The sequence below is a fragment of the Nilaparvata lugens genome, chromosome X, assembly GCF_014356525.2.
Source record: "Nilaparvata lugens isolate BPH chromosome X, ASM1435652v1, whole genome shotgun sequence".
NCBI classification, from domain to species: domain Eukaryota; kingdom Metazoa; phylum Arthropoda; class Insecta; order Hemiptera; family Delphacidae; genus Nilaparvata; species Nilaparvata lugens.
In genome coordinates, this window is record NC_052518.1 from 30,184,832 (window position 1) to 30,207,725 (window position 22,894).

At 35.3% G+C, this 22,894-nt stretch overlaps 1 protein-coding gene across 1 annotated transcript; it reads left to right on the forward strand.

Annotated features, from left to right (window-relative positions):
• Positions 1 to 648: 648 nt before the first annotated feature.
• LOC111063014 (eukaryotic translation initiation factor 4H-like) lies at positions 649 to 22,472 on the forward strand. Its single transcript, XM_039443143.1, has 6 exons — positions 649 to 734; positions 4,214 to 4,334; positions 5,691 to 5,916; positions 7,068 to 7,436; positions 19,643 to 19,792; positions 20,396 to 22,472. Exons 1-5 carry the CDS (start codon positions 664 to 666, stop codon positions 19,774 to 19,776), a joined length of 921 nt encoding a protein of 306 aa, XP_039299077.1. The 5' UTR covers positions 649 to 663; the 3' UTR covers positions 19,777 to 19,792; positions 20,396 to 22,472.
• Positions 22,473 to 22,894: the final 422 nt, after the last annotated feature.

Below are 22,894 nucleotides of genomic sequence, written 5' to 3' on the forward strand. Positions count from 1 at the left end.
TATTAAATATAACTGATTTGCGCCTTGTATTTTATGCAAATTCCCATTATAACAATAGGGTCATTCAAATTTCCCGCCTCTTCTTGCCTCTCTCTGTCATGGCTGCCAATGTTCAATCATTATTGCTTAATTTATGTTATAGAAACTTCATTTGTTTGCTGCTTGTTGAACAGAACGTTAGTGCTATGGAGCTTCCCATGCGTTGAAACTACCATTGCAGGGGTATTGCCAATAATTTTTTTTCAGTTTTGCCGGTCAAATTGTAATTCGAGTTGAAAGTTTGTTGGATGTTGATTTTGAATTAATATTGACCTCAATAAAAGCATTCAAGCAGACAATATAAGTAAGCCTAGTTGTAAATTTCCAATGGGCTAGATTATTATTATTATTGAGTCGTTAAACCGACTTCAATGATACATCATAGGCCTATCATATGTTCAACTAAAATATTTAATTGATTTTCAGTGGTGATTCTAACTGATCGATCTAAGGAATCTTGCTCGATCGCTCCATAAAGGCTAATAGAATGTCATTTATTGTTAAGGTTACTAAACCGCCTGAGCATTGTATTCATGTTGCTATTTCATGTGGGTTAATTTGAACATTGTGAGGCGATAATAGTGATAACTTACTGTTTTAATCATACCTAATCCAGCATGAATCATGTTTATTGTAGTGGATCCAACATTTTTCATTTTCGACATTTCAAGTGAAACAAGTCTCAATCGATCTAGGTTAGGTTGAGGTCCTGCTTCTTATGTAATTAAATATTATACCCATTTAATGTTTTTTTTTATATAAATATAATCTGCAAGTTTCATTAATATAATTAAACTCTGAAATGTGCTTAATCCAATTATTTTGTCTATCTTCTGAATTTATATGTTGAATTTTATGAACATTTTAAATATGTAAGCTCAATCGAATTATTTATATTTAATTCATGTATTATAGTCGGTTCACCATGAGAAGGTTTTAATTGTTGTTGATGGTTTTCAATAACTTGCGCTCCTAGACACCCCGTACTTTCCTCCTCAGTAATACTCCATTAGCTTGGAAATATAAATGTGGCCAAACCTTAGATTAAAAATATTGGGCACTCCTCAATTATTCTGTAACCCGTGGTGCTAAGTTCTATTAAACTGCATCATTACACAATGAAAATACAGTTTCAATAGTGTTTTCCCCTTTCTGATATCAATTCAAACTGTATTTATGTGAAGTGAATGTTGACCACAAACATATCGGTTGAATAATTATAAAGTACGAAGAGGACGCACATTCTACCTGGCTGAAGGTTGATCATAAATCATTTTCGTGAGAGTACGAAGAAGACGCGCTCCATTTCAGTGCGTTCCTTCTTCGCACCTTGGTAGTTGCCGCGCCTTTTTCTACCTGTTCTCTAACTGATTTCGTAAAATTATGATAATATATATAAATATACATACTACTACTTATTTTCTAGTTTTCTTCAATAAACCCCTTCAAGCCCCCTGTGGGTTGGGGGAGCTTTAAGTCGTACTCAAGAATGTGTTGAAAACCAGAATTCACCCACAGTATCCCTGCTTGTCGTAGGAGGCGACTAAAAGGGACCCCAAGGCAACTCCAGAAGTTACCTTGCCTTCAACCCCACGGGATCTGCCCCATCAGGGCAGTTTTGGAGGGGCAAAAAGAAAAACCAAAAAGACCAGAGATGGGTGAAACTCAAGGCACGAATGTAGGTCAAGAGGCTGAATCGAGGGTGACCAGCTGCCCTAGAGGCAATTTGGCGACCCTTCCTTCAGCGGAAGGACTTACAAAAAAGCCAGGAGTGGAACTCACGTAGGTCACGAGTTTGTGGGTGGAGAGACCAAACCTCGCCACTGCTCAAAGAAGGGTGGCCATTTAGGCAAAATTTCTTGGGAGAGGTGAGGCTTTTGACCCTGCGGAGTTTCGGAGGGGCAAAAAGGAAAAACCCAAGAGACCAGAGATGGATGAAACACCAGGCACAAATTTGGGTCAAGAGGCTGAGTCAAGGCCTCTAGGGCGCCTGGCCACCCCTTCCTCAGCGGAAGGACCTTCAAAGAAGGCCAGGAGTGGAAATCACATAGGTCACGAGGACTAATCAGTCTGAAGAGACTGTCAAGCATATCACCCTGGATTGTGAAAAGCCACCAGGTGATGAATGGGATGTTAGTATAGGGAAAGACTCCTGGTTCTTGTAAAGAACACAGGTATTGGTTTGCCTAACTAACATTCTACTTGGGAACACAATAAGCTTCGGTTGACGTGTGGGGTTCTTTGAACCTTTGGATCCTTGAATCCGTCCCTTCAAAACCAATAAACACCTTCAACAAAAATCGACGTGTTGAGGACCGCATGGTGAATATTGAAAAATATTAATATTGTAGATTTCTGTATGTGTTCTCCAGTTGTGTTGAATTTATTTGATTTTAGCCGAATTTATTGATATGGTTTCCAGTGAACTTCGATTTATTTTAACTGTTAATTATATTTTTGTGTTTAATTTTAAGTGTCAATTTTATTTTTGACTGGAGTACGATTCTGCTAAATTACTTCTAAGCTGCTTGAAAGCTGCAATAATTTCAACAACATAGAAGTCATTTCGGCGCATAAAGTCTGACAGTCTGTGTGATAAAAAATCAAAAAAATATTTTCTTATGCACTTTCAATGCTATTTCTATAGCCTTCAGTAAGTCAAAAGTGAGAACTTCGCTAACGCTCTTTCTAATGTGGAGACTTACGTTCCAAGCTATATATACTCAGCCTGAATTTTGAACCCTTGTCATACTCGAATCGTAGAGGTACGAATAGTCATTCAGTACGCGCTCTCTTCGTACTTCACTGATTTACCCTTCTGACAGATTAACAGAACTTCCGCATGCGCGCCGTCTTCGTTCTCCCGAATAATTAATTATTGACACTATCTATTAAGGGGTATTGTAGTCTATGATCAAGATACTGGATGTACTAAAAAACGTTTTTAATTTAGGGTTGAAGCAAGAAGAATGATTCAGAAAGAGTTTAATCTTCATCCAGTCAAAGGCTGCGTATAATTTTATCTAAGTTCTGTCCAAAAAATCTTCAATATTGACTTATAAATAAATCATTTATATGGTTGTTGAATAGTTGAAACAAGATTGGAGATTTGAAAGGTAAATTTCTGGTTTTAATGAGATCATTCAAATAAAAGTCGCACACGTTTCCAACATATTTTTGTTCCGTGCGTTGGAGATGGTGTGATTTCAAATATTCAATAATTCTTATTCCATTTTTTCAAAATTGCACTATTCAATATTAAATTGTTTGTGATATTGAAATACATATTAGTTTATTATGATTATTATTATTATTATTATTATTCTAAATAGTAGTATTAGTGAGAAGTATTGAAAAATTTAATGTGCAACAAGGTGGAGTGGAAGGCTAGAATTCACATTTTATGCTTGTCATTTATGGGGGTTACATTTCAGAGTGACAGTGAATATCTAGGTAACGTACTGGCAGACCGTTTCAGACCACCGTTCGTGTAGCTTAAGCGACGTCTTTTGAAAGACGTATCTCCTGATATTAATCAATTTGTCCATTTAAAACAGGCATAGCATCGCTGACTCTAAATAATACGCGTTGCCAATGCAACGTGTCGCCCCGTTTCTTGGATAGCGCATGTGCTTCAAGCTAAACAATGACACACTCGACCACCGCTGAAAATGGGATCAAACACAAAAATAATGGTGTGAACTGTTCATAGCTCGCGTATTAATACGTTAAATTGGATACCTGCTGCATCACCCGAAGACGCTACGGCGGTCTGAAACGGCTTTAAAGTTTACTTCAGTCTGAAAAGACCTTACAGTTCGCATGCGGGCTACTCATGCCGCACTACTTTTTGACAAAACATTGAACTACAATACAGAGTAAGATTCATAGTTGTACGTTGTTTTCTTCTCAATAATTAGTGTATACATTTTTTGGACCCCTTTGCATATAGAAATGCTTTCATGATGTAATAAGTAATCTATATTTTTTGAAAACTAGTTTATTACTCTTGACGGATAATTGAGTTAATATTTATGAATTTATGGACTAATGGTATAAAATAAAAACACTGTTAAATTGAGTTCATCGCTACTTTACTCACTACATATATTTGATAAAATTATTAAATGTTTTTCTCTCGTTTAAAAAGTTGCATTTTTCGTGATGTTTTCAGCAATTATGGAGGAGGGAGGAGGAAGACAGTTCCCAATGAACCACCTTACACAGCTTACGTAGGCAACTTGCCATCCAACGTTGTTCAGGGTGATTTGGATAGGATATTCGAGAATCAAAAGGTAATACTGCTAAAAAAATTCTTGTGTGTTGAAGCATTCCATCTCCATTTTTTAAAGCATTTGATAGTTAGTTTTTCCTACTGGAAAAATATTTGACAGATGGCTCATCGACCGAAAAAATACCTTATTGAATAAGAAATTCACACAACCACTCGTCCATTGGAAGTTCAAAAACTCTTTTCTGTTGAACTGAACCGTTATCAATCAACTGTAAACTGAGAGCTTAAACATCGACCAGCAACCAGATGTCAAGGATTTTAGTTAATAATGGTGTGACAACCGAAGCTAGTTACTCTATCCCTCATTAAATAGCTGGATGTGACTATTTGAAATATTCAATTCAATATAGATATCTAGCACAACAGAAAGTGAAACACCTAAAATCTTTCATGCCTATAAAGCTTTATTCAAAATTTCGTAGCTCTAAGCGATTTGCTAAATTGAATATATGAAGATGTCCAAGTATTGATTTTTGTTCATATATCTTTTCTGGAGAAATATTGTTTAAACTATGCTTATATTGGTACATAAAAGTCTATTGACTGTGCCTTTATTATTTAAAAAAAATCAGAATGATTTATAGTGTTTGCCTTGATAATCTCTCATCTTGGATTTGGAGATCTGTATAGCTTAATTGATATTTTCCAATGTGTGCGTTGAAGTTGTAACTCAATATTGTAATTGAATCATCAATAATAAAACAGTATTAAATAATCATTTGATTAGGCACGAACGTTCTCAATGATAAACCATGATGATACGGATGGCGTGATACTAAAAAATAACGTAAATTACACTTCTTAAATGAATACGATTGTTCAGTGGTATGCTAGAAGTATGCTAGTGGTAAGCATGATTTCAGTTGAATGCTAATTGATCATTAAATCTTTGATCATAACATGTTTCCTTAGTCCTAATATTACATAGCCTATAATCAACGAGAATTTACTGTGGTAGAAAAAGGAACTGATAATGTTTAATAACATTGCTTAATTAATTCACAGACTGCTCAGTCTAGCTTGTGTTGTGATTTGTGGAATGCTATTCTATTTGTGTATATTGTGCATTTTATCACTGTTTTCAGCAATTGAAAGCTGTGCTCCTCCCGTGTGTCGCTTTTGTAAATCCTATCATTGATTTCTGTGAGCCTATCATCATTATACTGATAGCACAATGTTCCCAATCATAAAACATACAATCATCAACATCCCAATCAAATTCAAATTATTCTATTCAACAAGACAAGCAAAGTTTATAGATCAATGATAGATAATCCAATTGTATATTGGACTTAGTTTCAATTTATTCCTACCATTATTTTTACAATCTACTTTCATTTTGTCGTTCTTTTCATAGATTAAAACTGTCAGACTGGTGAAAGATAAAGACAGCGACAAATTCAAAGGCTTCTGCTACGTGGAATTTGAAAATAGGGAAAGCTTGGAAGAGGCTCTCAATCTGGGAGACATCTATGTGGACAGTCATCTGGTTCGTGTTGATATTGCTGATAATAGGAGACAAAATCGAGGAGGCGGAGGAGGCGGATTCGATCACAGAGGAGGTCACAGAGGAGGAGGAGGAGGTATCATTATCCTTTTATATTACAAAATCATTTAATAATTGATTATTATTTTAGTTGAAAATACGCAGGAAACCCTGGGGTTTTCAAACAAGACTGTGCTACTTAGGTCAGTTACTGGTCAGTCTAGTTTGTGATGTGATTTGTAGAATGCAATTCTGTTTGTATATTTGAGTATTGCATAAGGATAATTCAGTTTTATCGTTTTATGTGAAGTGAGTAATTGTTCAATTTTGATCTTCTGAAGAGTATGCTATCATTATCAAGTAAGGTCTCTCCTGCTGATCTAGTCGGTGTCATCATTTGCATCATTTTTTCAATAATATTTAGAAATATTTCAAAACCTTCAAGTGGCCTTGAAATTAGTAATTTTGAGTGAAACAAGTATCTTGTGTGTGGCTACTATAGCGTAATAATGAACTTGTTACTTAAGGAACATCATAATAGTGACTAACTTGTTACTTTTAAAGAATATCATGTGTTTTTTATAGTGACATAATATTCCTCAACCCTCAATCATCTCTTACTAGATCATTTATTATCATTTTATGGTTCACTTTCAAAAGTCCAGTTTCACTTGAAAAAGTCAGCATATGAGAAAGCATTAGCTCTCTACCTATTGAATTAATGAGAATTTTTTCTAATACTTATTTATTTTACTGTTATTTCCAATTTAGATATATCAATCCTTTTTATCACATTTTTGATAGTCAAAGAATTGATCTCCAATTCCCTTTTTGTTTGAATGAGATCGTTTGAACCAGCAACTTATAGTTCATGAAATAGAATCAGTCAATTTGGCTCTGTTTCTTATGGAAAACTGAAATTTCATCTCATAAATCAAGAAGTAAACCATTGGTTAAAATATTTGAATGTCTGATATACTATGTTTTATTGATATACTATCTATATTCTATTCGTCTGTTCAATATAACCGTAACAATTTTTTCATAGAAGTCTTTTTAAGCAGATGAACAAAAATCCTAGTAATCCGCATGTATAAGAAGCACCGAGCAGTTGACTTGAAGAGTTAATAACTGTATATTATTCAACTTCCACATTGTCAATTGAACTGAAAAATTGATAGAATCTGTGTTTTGCAAAATAACTGAATATTTTTTCAATAATTTAGTATTTTGTGGATGACGTTGCAGGTGGGTTCCGAAGGAACGATGGTCCCCCGGGCAGTCGGTTTGCGGGACCGGGCAGAAGATACAGTGAGGAGGATGATTACGGCAGACAATTCAACCGAGGAGGAGGTCCTGGAAGTGGGAGGATGATGAGTGGTGGGGGGGACCAGCGAGGCAATCGGGGGAGTTACGGACAATTTCATGAAAATAATGCCGGAGGGGGAGACGGCGGTTACAGTTTCGGTGGGGGGCGAGGAAGCCGAGACTTCCAGAGACAGGGGCGAGGGGGTCCGGGGTTGAGCCGGCCCGGTGGTAACTATAGTCGACATCGACCTGACTCCGGGTTCACTAGCTCTTCCTCATTGGATAGCGGTGGCAAGGATGATTCAGGAGGTAAGTTGAAATCAATGATCGTCAATTCATTCATCTCAAAAATAATAAAAAGTGTAGGTGTAGTCATGTTAAGGTTCGGGATGGATCAAATTGCCACAAGGATTGCGTAGAAAGTCGACCGCTCAACTTTCTGTCAGAAAATGTTTTTGTCATTTTGAAATTTCTATCCTTTTTAAATTTTCCCAAAATATCTCGTGAACTATCAATCTGATGAAAAAATTTGTTCAGTACTTGATTAATAGAGAATAAAATTATCTACAATTTGACATCATGATTGAGTTCCCTACAATTGATAGTTCTCAAGTTATCTTGAATTGAAAAATTCCAACTCTTTCCTATTTTCATGATTCACTCGATGCATTATGTCAGATGACAAGTTTCCGGGGCATCTGAAACTAAATTTAAGTAATGTAATTGAACATGAATTCTAGAGCTTTGCGAAATTGCAAAATTAAAACCAAATTACAAACTAGCTCTTGTGAATCGCGTGAAAGTTCAGTTCGTGTATCAAGTTTTGCACCTATTTTTCAATGAATAGCCGATAGAGTATTCTAGAATTTACCGACTATAATAGACAAAATACTATTCTAGAATGACATTAATGGATCCCACCGACAAATTTACCAACCCCTACAAATCACACTGACTGGAACAAGTGGTTTTGAACCAGCTTAGGTGGGTTCAGTTGACAGTTGGATATTTCCTTAAACGGACGCTTCAATTAGCTGCTCTGTCGTATCGCTTGTTGACAGTTGGATCTTGCCTTAGAAGGACGCTTCGATTAGCTGCTCCGTCTTATTGCTGTCAATGCATTAGTCTTCATTTCTCTTTGATGTGCCTCTATACTTTCTAAAATTTCAAACTTGAAGTTTATAAATTATTTCTTCTCTTCCCGTTTGAGTCAATTTAACAGTTCGATCATGAGTTGATGTGAGGGTTGTAAACTTTTAGTGGTACGTTAAAATTATCAAATCAAATTCTATTCACTCGAAATTCATACAAAATATTAACAAAAGTATAACACGACAAGTTACAAGTGAACAAGATACTACTCACAAAAAGTACAGTATGTTACTGGACTTTGTCCGCGAATAGGAGTCAGATCCAAAGTGTTATAAGTAAGATTATTTATTTTATAACTTGATATAGTTGAAGATTTAGTAGGTCTAGGAAAAGGAGTTGGGAAAAAGAAAGTTTTAGAAATGTAAGTATGATGTAATGAAGATGATTGAGTGCAAGCTCGCACATACATACAAAACAAGGATTTTTAGTATCATTTACCATTATAAATTACACCCATTTGTAGAAAAAGATCGATAATACCTATCAATCTACAGAGAAATAATATAATTAAAATATCAATCAATTCCATAGTGTAGTATAATTCAACAGAAAGACAGTTATTAGTGACATCATCGAGACAAAAACGTATCACACAGAATAAACTGACGGACTATGTAGTAGTCAATACAAGGTTGACTTGATTTGTGGATATATATTGAAACTTATTAACTTAGAACCTTAAAGAAGCTTTCCATCTCGACTGGCGAATGAAGCCATAGCCAAAGCTTAGTTTTATTCATGAAAAGTTTATGAGTATTTATTCTCAAATCAGGTGGTAGTAAGTTATAAAATTTTGGAGCAAGAAAAAGAAAACACCTCTGGAACGTGGTACAGTTCTATTTCGGAAGCCTAACAATCATTTGAGTAGTTTGCCGTGTTACAACATAAATTTCATCATCATTGTTATATACTGAAACAGATCTGTTAATTGATAAAATAAAGACAGAACCTTCAGCACATAAGTGTGTCTCAGAGGTAGAATATTCAGTGCTTTGAAAATTGGAAATATACGTGACCTCCTATTAACTCCCTGTATAATCCTTATTACAGACTTCTGTAGCACTACAAGCCTTTATAATGAGAAACAAAAGTGGATGCCCAACAGTAAATTCTGTATACAAGCTTAGAATGAAAAAATGCGTAGTACATAATCCGTAGAAAATGTTTAGGGAAAAACTGCTTCAAGTGATAAAATCGTCTTATCAAGAACATGAATGAAATACATCTTTATTTTCTTTATGTGGGAGTCCCAAGTTAATTTATAATCAAGAATCAAACCTAAGTATTTTATTGTATCAGATTGATTTATCTCATCACAGCTACATGACACACTATTACAACCAACTTTATGATATTTTAGAGAAACTGGAAAACTGAAAGGAGCTGATAAGGAGAAATTTATATATTTAGTTTTAGAATGGTGGAGAGAATTGAGAAGAACTTCCTGGAGAATGAGACACACCAAGCATACAAAGAGATCAACGTTTTTAAGAAGGGATATAAACCTCATACAGTGTTATGCAAAAACAAGGATGGAGAGGTGATTGGAGATGAAGAGGGGATAAAGGAGATATGGAAGACACATTTCAGTGAACTGTTGAACCAGGCTGACCCACGAATGGTACAGAACGAAGATGCTAGACTGAATGAACGCCAGGAAAATATGGCTGGTACTGAAGCTCCAACCCTAGAAGAAATCTTGGAAGCCACTAAAATATTAAGAAATAATAAAGCGCCAGGAACTGATGGAATACCAGGTGAGCTTTGGAAATATGGAGGAATACAAATGGGGAGACGGCTGCACAGACTCATTGCGCAAATATGGTATGAAGAACAACTCCCAGAGGAGTGGAAAAAGAGCATAATATGTCCTATTCATAAAAAAGGAGACAAACTCAACTGCCAAAACTATAGAGGTATTTATCTCCTAAACACGCCATATAAAATATTCACCACAGTGCTGAAGATGAAGCTTGGAGTTCATGTGGAAAATATAATTGGAGAGTACCAGGCAGGATTCCGACCGGGCAGATCAACCACAGATCAGTTATTCACTCTCAGGCAGATAACGGAAAAATTCTGGGAAAACAACATAGATCTGTACGCAATGTTTGTTGATTTTAGACAGGCCTATGACAGCATTGTTAGAGAGAAGCTGTACTCAATTATGCTGGACTTCAATATACCATCAAAACTGGTGAGACTAGTCAGAGCCACTATGGAAAATACTGTATGTCAAGTTAGAGTGGCAGGAGAGCTCACAGACTGTTTCGGGGTGGCGCGTGGCTTGAAGCAGGGAGATGGATTGGCACCAATTCTCTTCAATTTGGCCCTAGAGCACGCTATTAGGAGGACTTCAGTGGATAGGAGTGGCACATTGATGATCAAGTCAACACAAATACTTGGATATGCTGATGATATAGGCATACTTGGAAGGACTCTTGCAGCCGTGAAAAACGTAGCATTGGAGTTGGAGCAAAGCGCATCAGAAGTTGGTCTGGAGATCAATGTCAACAAAACTAAAGTATTCAACCAATCAAGACATAACAGGAATCGGCTTGGGCCATTTCTGGAGTGTGGTGGGAAGAATTACCAAGTAGTTGACAATTTCACGTACTTAGGAAGTTGTGTGACCAATTGTAATGAGGAGCAAAAAGAAATTCAAAAACGTATCCTTGCCGCAAATCGCACATTTTTCTCATTACTGAGCATACTCAAGAATAAAAATGTACACCGTATATGTAAAATAAAGCTCTATAAGAGTATAATAAGAACGGTGGTTTGCTACGGTAGTGTAGCTTGGACCATCACAGCCAGAACAGCGGGTATCTTGGATGTGTTTGAGAGAAAAATTCTGAGAAGAATCTATGGACCGGTTTGCGAGGATGGACAATGGCGCATACGTACAAATGCTGAATTGAAAGAGCTTTATGCAGAGCCCCAATTATCGGCCCACATAAAATTGATGCGCCTCCGATGGGCAGGGCATGTGCAAAGAATGCCTGAAACACGAGTGCCAAGGAAAGTGTTAGTTGGTCAGCCTGGAGGAAGACGACCTGTGGGGAGACCAAGGGAGCGATGGGAGGATAGAGTGCAAAAGGATTCTAATGAAATGTTACAATTGAGGGGATGGAAGAGAGCGGCGTTAGATAGAGATGGATGGAGGCGTATTTTGGTTGAGGCCAGAGCCCGATTTGGGCTGTAGCGCCATTGGAGAGAGAGAGAGTTTTAGATGCATTTAGTGCTAATTTATTATATTGGAACCAACAACACAAGTCATTAAGATCCAGCTGCATTATATTTGAACACTGCAAGTCAATTTATCACGGTCATTGCAAATGGTAATGTCAGCGTTGTGTCACTAAAATACGATCCCAACCTGACGATATTGTAGACTGTAGACCGAACACCTGTGAAGGATTGTCGTATCAGCGAGCCTTCGCAAAATACTACTTAGCTGGACTGCTTGAAGGCGTTATCTTTACTGAAAAGTGAGTTGCGGGAAGGACAATCCCTTCAATCGTGCTTGGATAAACTCTCGTCGAATTCTAAATTATTGATTGGACAGGAAATAAATAAACATTGGACAAATTAATTGAGTTTTTAATTTAAATTAATGATTGAAAACACAACCAAACCAATTAATTTGCATATCTCAAAAATAATATGTCAAATCTACAGAGAAGACAGACCGTGTTAAAAAAAGTTTTTAAATTGAAAAAAATCTATTCTCTCAAAGTAGTAGTTCAGTTCAACACATTTATATTGTTTTGGTTACGACAATAATAGGGAGGACCAGGATCATGAATTATTAGCCCACTATATATTATTAGCCCACTATAACAAATGAAATAAGTCATACAAAGGTATGCTCAAATGTATTACAATCTATTTTGTCAAATAGGTGGTTAATAATGTAGTCGAAAACCAATTGAGATTGATCAACTATAATGAATTGAATTCTTAAAGAATAACATATACAATAACAGATTTGAATAACGAGTGAAATATAATTGCAATTTCAATATAAGTAATTAGAACAATATTAGAGTGGATGAAAATATTTTAATAGAATCAATTGAAAATGAGATAAGTATGTTGATTTACAATTCGTGGAAATTTGCAATTTGATTTAATTGAATAATGCAAAAATATATTTTGAACTTCATCAAAATAAGAATTAATTGAAATTTCAATAATAGTGGATTGTATAAAAATGATTGATACAGCAATAAGACACAAAAACAATAGTAAAGACTCCATAATGATTTAAAATGCTAGAGTTGAAGTAAAAAAATGATAATAGACTAGGTTATGTATCACTAAACTTGATAAGGCACACCCAGATGCAAACGAAAAATAATGCTGAATGCAGGCAGTGCCTTGCTTGCATTTAAATATGCATTGAACTTTGAATGATGTTTAGGCACACATATGTGCAGAGGAACGATTAATGAAAATGAATGCAGTGATTCACTTACATTAACTAAAGTGAAAGCTTAATATTAAGTTAGGTTTATTAAGGTGATAACAGGTATAACAGGTGATAACAGGTGATAAGGTATAACAGGAAGACAATCAAAGTTGCAAACTGAATATAGGCGTCAACTTGCTCAATGATGAAGTTCACTCTCTTCAGCAGTATGTGAGGAAGAACACTCGAAATACATGGACTCTTTTGTGTGACCAATGAAAACATTAGAGACATGGGTCCTTGGGTGTTGTCAACGACCGCCGTGTATCATAGTCGAATTCGTTTGGCGGCTGCTCACAGGGTGCTTGACATGATACACGAACCGTCGGCTTCCAATGTGGAGTGATCTGTATTTATTAACCTGTTTGAAAAACAGGCTCAAGCTATAAAACGTCAAAAAGTGCACGGTTTTCCAGTTAGTATCTCATCCCATAACACACACGCCACACGCACAATCTAAAAGTTCATATGGGCATCATCCGCAATGAAAAAGTAGGCCTATATACTATACTGGTTTGTAGTACAGGCTCCTCCTAGTTTCCTTTTAGTTTTAGTACATGTTTATAGGTTGAGCATTGAGAAGATTAGACTTTAACAGTGTGATAACAACGGTCATCTCAGAGAGAAAACATGTTTTTGTTATAACATGGTCAATTTACTACTGCTGTTATCTGATTAAATTTTTTTACTTTTCAGTAGACCCTTTTGGTATTTGATGTTTTACCTCTTATGAGAACAAGTTTTTCCCCCCTCCTGTAGCTATTTTGCTTATTCATTTTCTTCTCTCCTTTCACCTCCGGGTTGTATTCAACTGTGGTGGATCTTCAAGGGACAATTGATCATTTTTTTTCAATTTGTTAAAACTATTTTGTTCAATTTCAATCAATAATAAGCTTGTTTCTCTTGATTTATTTTCAACGTTTAAGTGAATTTATTGAATTTTGAATCGGCTGGTACATTCAGTTTTAATTTTCAATTTAACATGGATGATAATTTTCTGTATGGTATATTTTCTACATGATATCTACTCTTTTGTTGTTGGGTACAGCTGGAGATGTGTTGAAACAACAGTCCTGTTAGTTAATAAAGTGTAATATCTATACAATAAGTATTTTCAACTATTATTGTTTTTGAAGGGACGGATTCAAGGATCCAAAGGTTCAAAGAACCCCACACGTCAACCGAAGCTTATTGTGTTCCCAAGTAGTATGTTAGTTAGGCAAACAAATACCTGTGTTCTTTACAAGAACCAGGAGTTTTTCCCTATGGTAACATCCCATTCATCACCTGGTTTTTGCAATCCAGTGTGATATGCTTGGCAGTCTCTTCACCTCTTTAGACTGTTTAGTCCTCGTGACCTATGTGGGTTCCACCCTTGACCCCTTGACTCAGCTTCTTGACCCACATTTGTGCCTGAAGTTTCACCCATCTCTGGTCTCTTGGGTTCTTTCTTTTTGCCCCTCCGAAACTTCGCAGGGTCAAAAGCCTCACCTCTCCCAAGAAGTTTTGCCTGAATGGCAACCCTTCTTTGAGTAGTGAGTTTTGGCCACTCCACCCACAAACTCATGACCTACGTGAGTTCCCACAAACTCATGACCTACGTGAGTTCCACTACTGGCTTTTTTGTAGGTATTTCCGCTGAAGGAGGGGTCGCCAAATTGCCTCTAAGGCACCTGGTCACCCTCGACTTAGCCTCTTGACCTACATTTTTGCCTGGAGTTACACCCATCTCTGATCTGTTGGGTTTTCATTTTTGGCCTTCTGAAACTGCCCTGATGGGGCAGATCTCGTGGGTTTGAAGGCAAGGCAACTTCTGGAGTTGCCTTGGGGTCCCTTTTAGTCGCCTCCTACGACAAGCAGGGATACTGTGGGTGAATTCTGATTTTCAACACATTCTTCAGTACGATGTTCGACGCAAAGCTCCCCCAACCCAAAGGGGGCATTTTTAACTATGGAAAAAATCAAAAATGTCAATATGTATTCAAACAATAAATAAAACTAGTCATGAAATCTCCACCCAAATTATGATGAGCAATCGGGCATATTATGCTAATCAGAAGATTTTCACAAGCAGACTGATTTCAAACCAAGGTAAAGATGTACAGGACATTGATAAGGCCGGTTGTGACTTACGGAGCTGCAATGTGGACCATTTTTAATAAAGATGAAAGAGCGTTGAGGTCTTCTGAGAGAAAGATGTACAGGAGAATATGGGGACCGGTCAACGTTGAAGCAAACTGGAGAGCCAGATTCAACAATGAGATTTATGAAGCAATTGACGAAAGAAATATTATAAGGTGTATCAAAGCAAAAAGAATAGAATGGCTGGGTCACGTGGTAAGAATGAGTGATGAAAGAGTACCACAAAAGCTGCTTGATGAAAGGATGATGGGCACCCGAAAAAGAGGAAGGCCAAGAAGAAGTTGGACCAGCGATGTGGTAGAAGATCTCCGTGTGCTAGGTGTGGCAAACTGGCGGCAGGGAGCACAAGAGCGGAATGTATGGAGGCGTCATGTAGAGGAGGCCAAGGTCCACCCAGGACTGTAGAGCCAGATAAAGTAAAGTAAGTAAAGTATTCAAACAATATATTATTTTGTTCATCTTATATCAATAATTGCTACTCTTTTTTCTTCTAAATTGAAAGAAGTATTTCTATTGTAATGGACGTTAAAATCATTTTTCTGTTTTGGTGAATTAAAGTCAAGTTTAAGAAATACTCATATTTTATTGTCAATACTATAGCCATCTAGTCTAGAGACTAATGAGCTAATTTCTTCTATCCCAACATACTACTTGAAAAATTAAACAGCGAATATCTCATTAGAAATTCTTACTGATATTAATTTTAAATACTCAATTTAACACGCTTTTGGGAGTTTGTCTGTTTTAGACTCACCAAACTGTAAGTTTCATTAGAACGCAACTTTTCAATTTGCCATGTATAATATTCAATATCTGTGTACCAAGCTTCGCTCAAGAGTACAAAAGCATAGAAGCATAGTTTATATTTATTTATTGATACACAGAACACAATTCTTTCAATTGATTGGGGAAGGACCAACAAGCACAGCCCAAAACACATCCCCGAATTTTGATGTATACACTATATATACGGTAGTCCAAAAAGTAGGTTTTGTCCCATACACTTTTGAATTTCAATTTTCAGTCCAAACATTTGAAAACAGAAAAGTTCTAATTTAGATTTTTCACAAACCAAATTCAATAACACTCACTATTCACTTGAAACTGTAAAATAATGATTAACTTTGATATAGGTACTTTAACTCAATTAAAAAAATAATGGATCTTGAATAAAATTATATCGTTGGTCATTTCAAAAAATCAGATAAGGTTGATCAAGTCGGTTTATCTAATAATAAATATAATAATAAAAGCCTTTATTGATGTTCAAATACATTACAAGCAAGTGCACTTCTAAAATGTTATTCTGCCGGCAAAATACCCCATGGATTAAATCCGTCCGGGGGAGAGGAGTAAGTAACATGATATTTAATTTGAAAACAAATAAACTTGACTTTTTTAAAATAAAGAGATAGAGGAAAAAAACTTGAAACTTAATAATACAATATTGTGAAGTGTCTTTCACGAAGATTACTTCAGAATACAACTCCTGAACCATTGGAAATCAATATAGCCAAGTCGCCCAACGAAAGCAAATGATGTCTGTCCTTGTTAGCAAGCCTCTGTTCTGGTTTACGCACAAAGTGAACCACATTCTCTTCTTCTCTCAGTTGCATAGGGAACAGAGCTTCACTGGATCATTGAATGTCCAATAATTCTTCGATGTAGTTATTGTGCAGGAGCCTGTATAGAATCGCGAGTGAGCAGCCTATTTTTTACTTCACTCTTAAATGCTTATTTAAGATGTTGCTTCACACAGTGGAAACGTTCCATGTAAGAACACCTTTTTCCCAAAAATTAAAAGGTCTATGTTTTTTTTTTTTTTTAATTTTTATTTATGTTGTCAACTCTACTAATGTAAGACTTTTTCAGCGCATCTTCTGTTAAATTATCCCAAGTTGTATAATTTCCATTGATTAGAAGTCTGATTCCTTTGATTTTAACGTCATCCCGCAGTTGCCTTTGAATTGAATACAACTTCTTCTTCTTTTCTCTCGTTTCCTTGTCATAGTCTGGAGACACAGATAGCTTACAGGTTTTTAATCTTGCACTATTATTTCTAATACTTTGCCTCTTCATGTTCGATACCAATGACAACATTATTAGACGTTTGACACCGGGGCCAGCAGTTCCAAATCGTTTGACCAAATCTATATCTGCCTCTTTCAGCTCGACTTTCATTACACCATTACTCAAATACCTTCTTCATAATCTGCTCACGTCTCTCACCCTCTTTCTCTTCCATTCCATGGAATATAAGATTTTTCTCTCTACGCATGGAATCATTTACTGCTCGTTGCCGCGATACCTCGAGCTTCAATCTATCATTCTCCTCAGCCAGCTTATCCATTCTTTTATTTTGCTCTACAAGCAACGATGGAATATTTAATTCACTAATCACTCGCTTAATAATTGTGAGCGTGCTATCGTTGATCTCATTTTTTATTTTCTCCAGCATTGCAAACATAGCCTTCTCGCTTAATGCCATCCTGAATTTAGTTCAATACGATATAGCTAACTAGAATATTTGTATCCGTTAATTATTTGCAAATCAAGCACTTTGTAAACTCCTTAACTCATAATCACAACTCAGTGCAAAAAAATAGTACTAGGTGACAAAGGAAGCTGGGGGGAGCGCTAAGAGAGCTTTCAAGGCTTTTTGGAAGAAATAGGAAGCTCCTGAGATGACAGGCAAAGGTGAAAGGTGTGAGAGAGGCTAGGAATAAGTTTCGAATTCCAAAGTGAAATAACTTATCTAAGACGACAGTGCACATCTAGAAAACAGTACTCAAATAAAAATTCAAAACTTCCGCCCAGAGTCTGCAGATTATTTTTGAGGCGAGATAGCGTTGCAATCGCAAACAACAGCTGGACGCTGTAATCTACCGTTAGTAGAATTCGGCAGTTTGGGAAGAGGGTGAGAAAAAGAAGCTCCTCTACTCACCCACTCGTCACTCTGTAAAACGAAGATAAGATAATATTCTCCAACGAAAATGATGGCTTCTTCAATCCTTGTGTTTCTGAACAGTGATCGTATTGAGAAAATCGCTATATCTCAGTTAATACTTGAGGAATCGCAAATATATTCAACACAATTATTCACAGCCCTTATTCAAACCGGTATGCAGACTTTTAGATCCCTCACTTAGCAATAAACCACTTAAATACCTGATAATTTGGGCAGCGAAAACACCAACGACTATACGTACTTATCAGTCACCCCCACTCACAAGTCGGTTTATCTATAATTGCCAGATAATTCTTCTCAGTATCAAACCTACTATGTTCCAAATTTCGTGAAAATCGTTAGAGCCGTTTTCGAGATCCGTTGGACGTTCATAAATACCCAAATAAATACATACAGGAATTGCTTGCTTAATATAATAGGATTTACGTCCAAATTCAGATGTATTGTCATAGAAGGAGACCACAAATCGTTTTTGTATTGGTAAATTATTGAATAAAAGTTCTTGGGAGTTTATTGGCCCCTTATTCAAAACTAGCCTTTCACGTTGTGTTACACAAATTAGATTAACAGGGATTTATCTCCAGTAAAATTGTACTGGCAAGAGCTGACAGTCAACCAGAAGGACCCTATTAGCCGTGAGCGACTGAGTCGTCCGGGGCCCAAAAAGCATTGATTTAGATGGAACCTTATTAATTAGCAGTTCCATTGTCTCGTATCTTTTTCACCCACCTGAATATCCTTGTAAATCCATTTTTTATTTTCCATTTAGGAATCTTTTTAAACTATCAGACTGAAATTATAGTTGAAATCCAGTTGCTTTACCATTCGAATGGTAAACATGTTTATTTTAAAACAGAGATGACATGAAAGTGGTAAATATTACTCCATTCAAAAATATTGTAGACTTTGAATTAAGGAAATGATTCAATATTTACGATTTGTGTGATTTAACAACATTAATTTCAATAATCTCCTCAATAACGTGTTTTAATAAACATTTAAATTATCTATCTCCATTATATAGTGTTCAGTCTTGTGTTGTAAATATTCAAAATTATTTGTCATAGCTTCATTGTTCCGTCTTTTTAATTTGTAATTAACTTTTTAATTTCTTCGTCTTATCGTTTGTAAAGATTGGGATAAGACCTAGATTTCCGTAATTTTATTTATTTTAGTTTTTATAATAAGCTCTATTTCTATTTTTCTTTTGACATGTTTATCATACCCAGTTGTTCGAACTCACTGTCGGCGTACAAGTTGTTCTTTGCCGGTAGTGTCATTTTGTAATTGACAATATTTATTTTATTAATTTGAATATAATTTTTGGAAAATTAATTTGAAATCAGTAGTGTTCTAAACTCATTAGGCCTATTAACGTGTCACGAAACATAATAGTTCAGGGAAACATAATAGTTTATATTATGCGATACATTTTTCAGTGTCAAGAAAAACTGAATTGCGTATAAAAACCGTTATTTGTATTTTTTTGCCAATGAGTTGCACGAGAAAGAACAAGAAAGGGCGCGAGATCAATCAATGACAGCAACTGAGTGCCCGTCCTTATTGACTTGGACCTTGCCTCAGAGACTCGGTGGCTCTTAGCTAATAAGGCCCGAAGAGTGAACGATTGTTGAATTTGAGAATAGGAGCCGTCAGGCACTGCCTTCTAGAACAACATAACCTTATTGTTTTGTTAACAGTGGATACAAGTACTGTCAATTCAATCAAACCCAAAATAACGCTTCTAAATTATTAATTTTGAATCTGTTTGCTTTGCAGTTACCCGTCAGAAACTAGTATTGACTCCGCGAAAAGTGAGTGAACCATTGAATCAGATGGCTGAAACGAGTCAGGCGTCTGCTATCTTCGGAGGTGCAAAGCCTCGTCAAGAAAGGCTTCCAAGCCAACAATAATAACTTCAACTTTTCAGTGAGTACAAAAAATATCTTGACTTGAGTATGCATGGCAATTGTGGTGAGGGATGATGCTATGAATGCCATGTGGAATGGGAATCGAACCCATGACCACAATGCTAGGCCGGCTCGACAAACTGTTTTCAATAATGAGAAACTAATGACTGTCCAATGGCTATTTTATTATGATGAACTCTTTTAAAGTATAACGCGAACTCTCTAGAACATAGTTGAACTATTATCGATGCAATTCAATGCGGAAATGTATTCAATTTAAGCGGAATGTTTGTGAGATCATCGGTAAATGCAATGAAATTATTTTTAATTAATAATAGTGGGGTTTTATTCAATTAATGTACTAGGTAATATAATGATGTTATTGCTTTTTCTCGATAATGTGTCAAGTAAATAATGTTTTTTGGATATTGAAATTAAAAAATTAAAACTTGTAAAGTCAACCTTAAAATTGTTGTTATCGTCCTGAAAAAAGTATTTTTTCAAATGAAATTATTTATTAATAGATATTTGACACTTTTCGCTCATCTTTGACAAATACCTGACTACTTGTACCCACAAATTAGATTGTTAAATTAATATTCATTATAAATTTATTTTGCAGGTGGTTCGTTGATATGTTCTATTGAAAAGAATGAAGGAATGGCATTTTTATATGAATCCAGTTGGCAGCGAATTAGTTGACATTAGGCTTGTTTCAAACCAAGGGAAGTCTTTTTTATATAACCAGGACTATATTGTTAGGTTTAACTGATAGAACATTTTGAATTTGCTTGGCAATATTCTTTCAGATGATAATCGAATCAATTGTCTATTATTCGTTTTCTACAAATAATGCTTTTCATTTTTATTATGATTTAGTTGAGTTTGCTTCAAATTAGAGTTAGCATTCAAAAACTCATTGTTTACATGGCATTGTCAGACTTGTGGCCAAAAGAGTAAAGTGAGGATCACACTACTGTATATATTGTAAATTGACAATTGATTACTCGTAAATAATAAACGTAGTAGAGTGGGAGAGTGTATTTTGAATCGCTCAGACTTTCTAACAAATATAATAGTTTCACAATCAGTTTATTAAAATGAAACGCATCGTGTTGAAATTCTAAAATTGTAATATCAGTCATCTCTAATTCAAATCTTCTTTAACCCCATCAAATCTATATTAATACTAATCTGGAATATTTGAAAACTAAAATTACTCATATTTTAAAAAAATTGTAAATCTCGGTAAATGTTTTTACCAAACAGAATATTGGTCATTCAGAAATGTTTAGTTTGTCCATACGATACAGTACCTCAATGATTTACTCAGATTATGAGTATGATTTAATTTATTTCTTCAATAAAATGTGTATTGAAATACTTGTAATTTGCAGGTCACCTTATATTTCTCATTTATTATCTTATATCAATTCAAAAATCTTTATTACTCATACAAATATATAACGATATTAATAAAATACTCTATAAAATTATTACTGCAATACGAATTGGATTCATGAACAATCTACTAAATATTATTTAATATATTTGTTATGTATATAACACGATATCCGATGCAGTACAAGGGTAGTAAAGAAGATAATTAAGTTCAAATGTAAGTACGTGAGCAAAACCAGGAAAATTATTTTAATGTAAATAAAAATCTATTCTTGGTCGAAATTTAATCCTAATGTAAATTATTTAATATTATGAATATTGTCAATTATCTAGAGCTTATCATCTATTTCAATATTCTTTTTCTTTATAATAATGACTGTCACTCCATATTATTTATTATTTTATATTTATTCAATGTTGCTCGATATTATTTTGATATATTTTTGATTATTTTGATTTATAAAGTGATGATTTATTGTTATTTTGGCTGAAATATGATATTAATTGATATTGATTTAGAACTTATTTTGTCCCAGTATACTGCAAATACTGTTGAAATATGATATTGATTTAGAACTTATTTTGTCACAGTATACTGCAAATACTGCTGAAATATGATATTGATTTAGAACTTATTTTGTCCCAGTATACTGCAAATACTGTTGAAATATGATATTGATTTAGAACTTATTTTGTCCCAGTATACTGCAAATACTGCTGAAATATGATATTGATTTAGAACTTATTTTGTCCCAGTATACTTCAAATACTGCTGAAATATGATATTGATTTAGAACTTATATTGTCCCAGAATACTGCAAAACTGTTATCGTTGTATATACATTCCCACTCAAGCCAGTTACTTTATAATAAGCATTTTAGTGTGTTTATTCTGTATTGTGCGTATATGTTGTGAATTTAAGTGTCAGTAATACATCACCTGACGCTCATATAGATTATATTTGTTAATTATTGTAAGGGTGCGTTAAGCCTTACAGTACGAAGACATGAAGATATAATGCTCAATCATCTTTTAAAGAACTATGTTTGAACTATCAATCATAACAGAATTAGATAGTTTCAATGTTATGATATCATTCTCCACGTTTAGTGAATTAAGCAGTCAAAATTTGCGAGCTAGATCTTGTACAGATTCTTTCATTGTAAGAATTAATTGTCAAAAAAATATATGAATGTATTAGTACTGTACCTTTCTATTAGTATTGCTTTTGTTTTCGATTGGCTGTTATTAATTAATATAGTTAGAATCACGCTTATCCAAGCGTTCATAGTTCAAATTTGTTTTCATTCGCATCTTTTTATCTTCATCAAAGCAAATTAAAGAACAAAATCTTGAAATAAATCAATGAGCCTTATACTGAGCCACTGTGATGCAGGCCAATGTTTCTTATGAGAGGTATAAAAGCTGGGCCACTGCCCCGTCTGCACTATACTTGAGGCCCGCCGCAAACTGCATAATATCCACGCCAACCCACGCCGTGGCAAGTTTAGTAAAAGCATTGTTAGGAATGTTGCGCCGCAATCTGCATCCAGCCCAGCACAATCCACTAAGTAAACATCCACCAAGGTCAACTACTCTGCCGGCTTTGCCGAGCTCAGCGTGTGGCTAAGCTTGACATTGAACGTGGATTAACATAGGCCATAGATTGCGGCCTTGCGTGTCCCAGCCTGCTTGAACGTTTTGTATCATCGTACGATG

What these genes read in the sequence shown, in the direction of transcription:
- LOC111063014 (XM_039443143.1), top strand. Translation starts at nt 664, where the DNA reads ATGTTTATTGTAGTGGATCCAACATTTTTCATTTTCGACATTTCAAGT. An exon ending in GGATATTCGAGAATCAAAAG is followed by an intron (nt 4,335 to 5,690) that starts GTAATACTGCTA and finishes TTCTTTTCATAG; the next exon opens with ATTAAAACTGTCAGACTGGT. An exon ending in TGGCAAGGATGATTCAGGAG is followed by an intron (nt 7,437 to 19,642) that starts GTAAGTTGAAAT and finishes TTTGCTTTGCAG; the next exon opens with TTACCCGTCAGAAACTAGTA.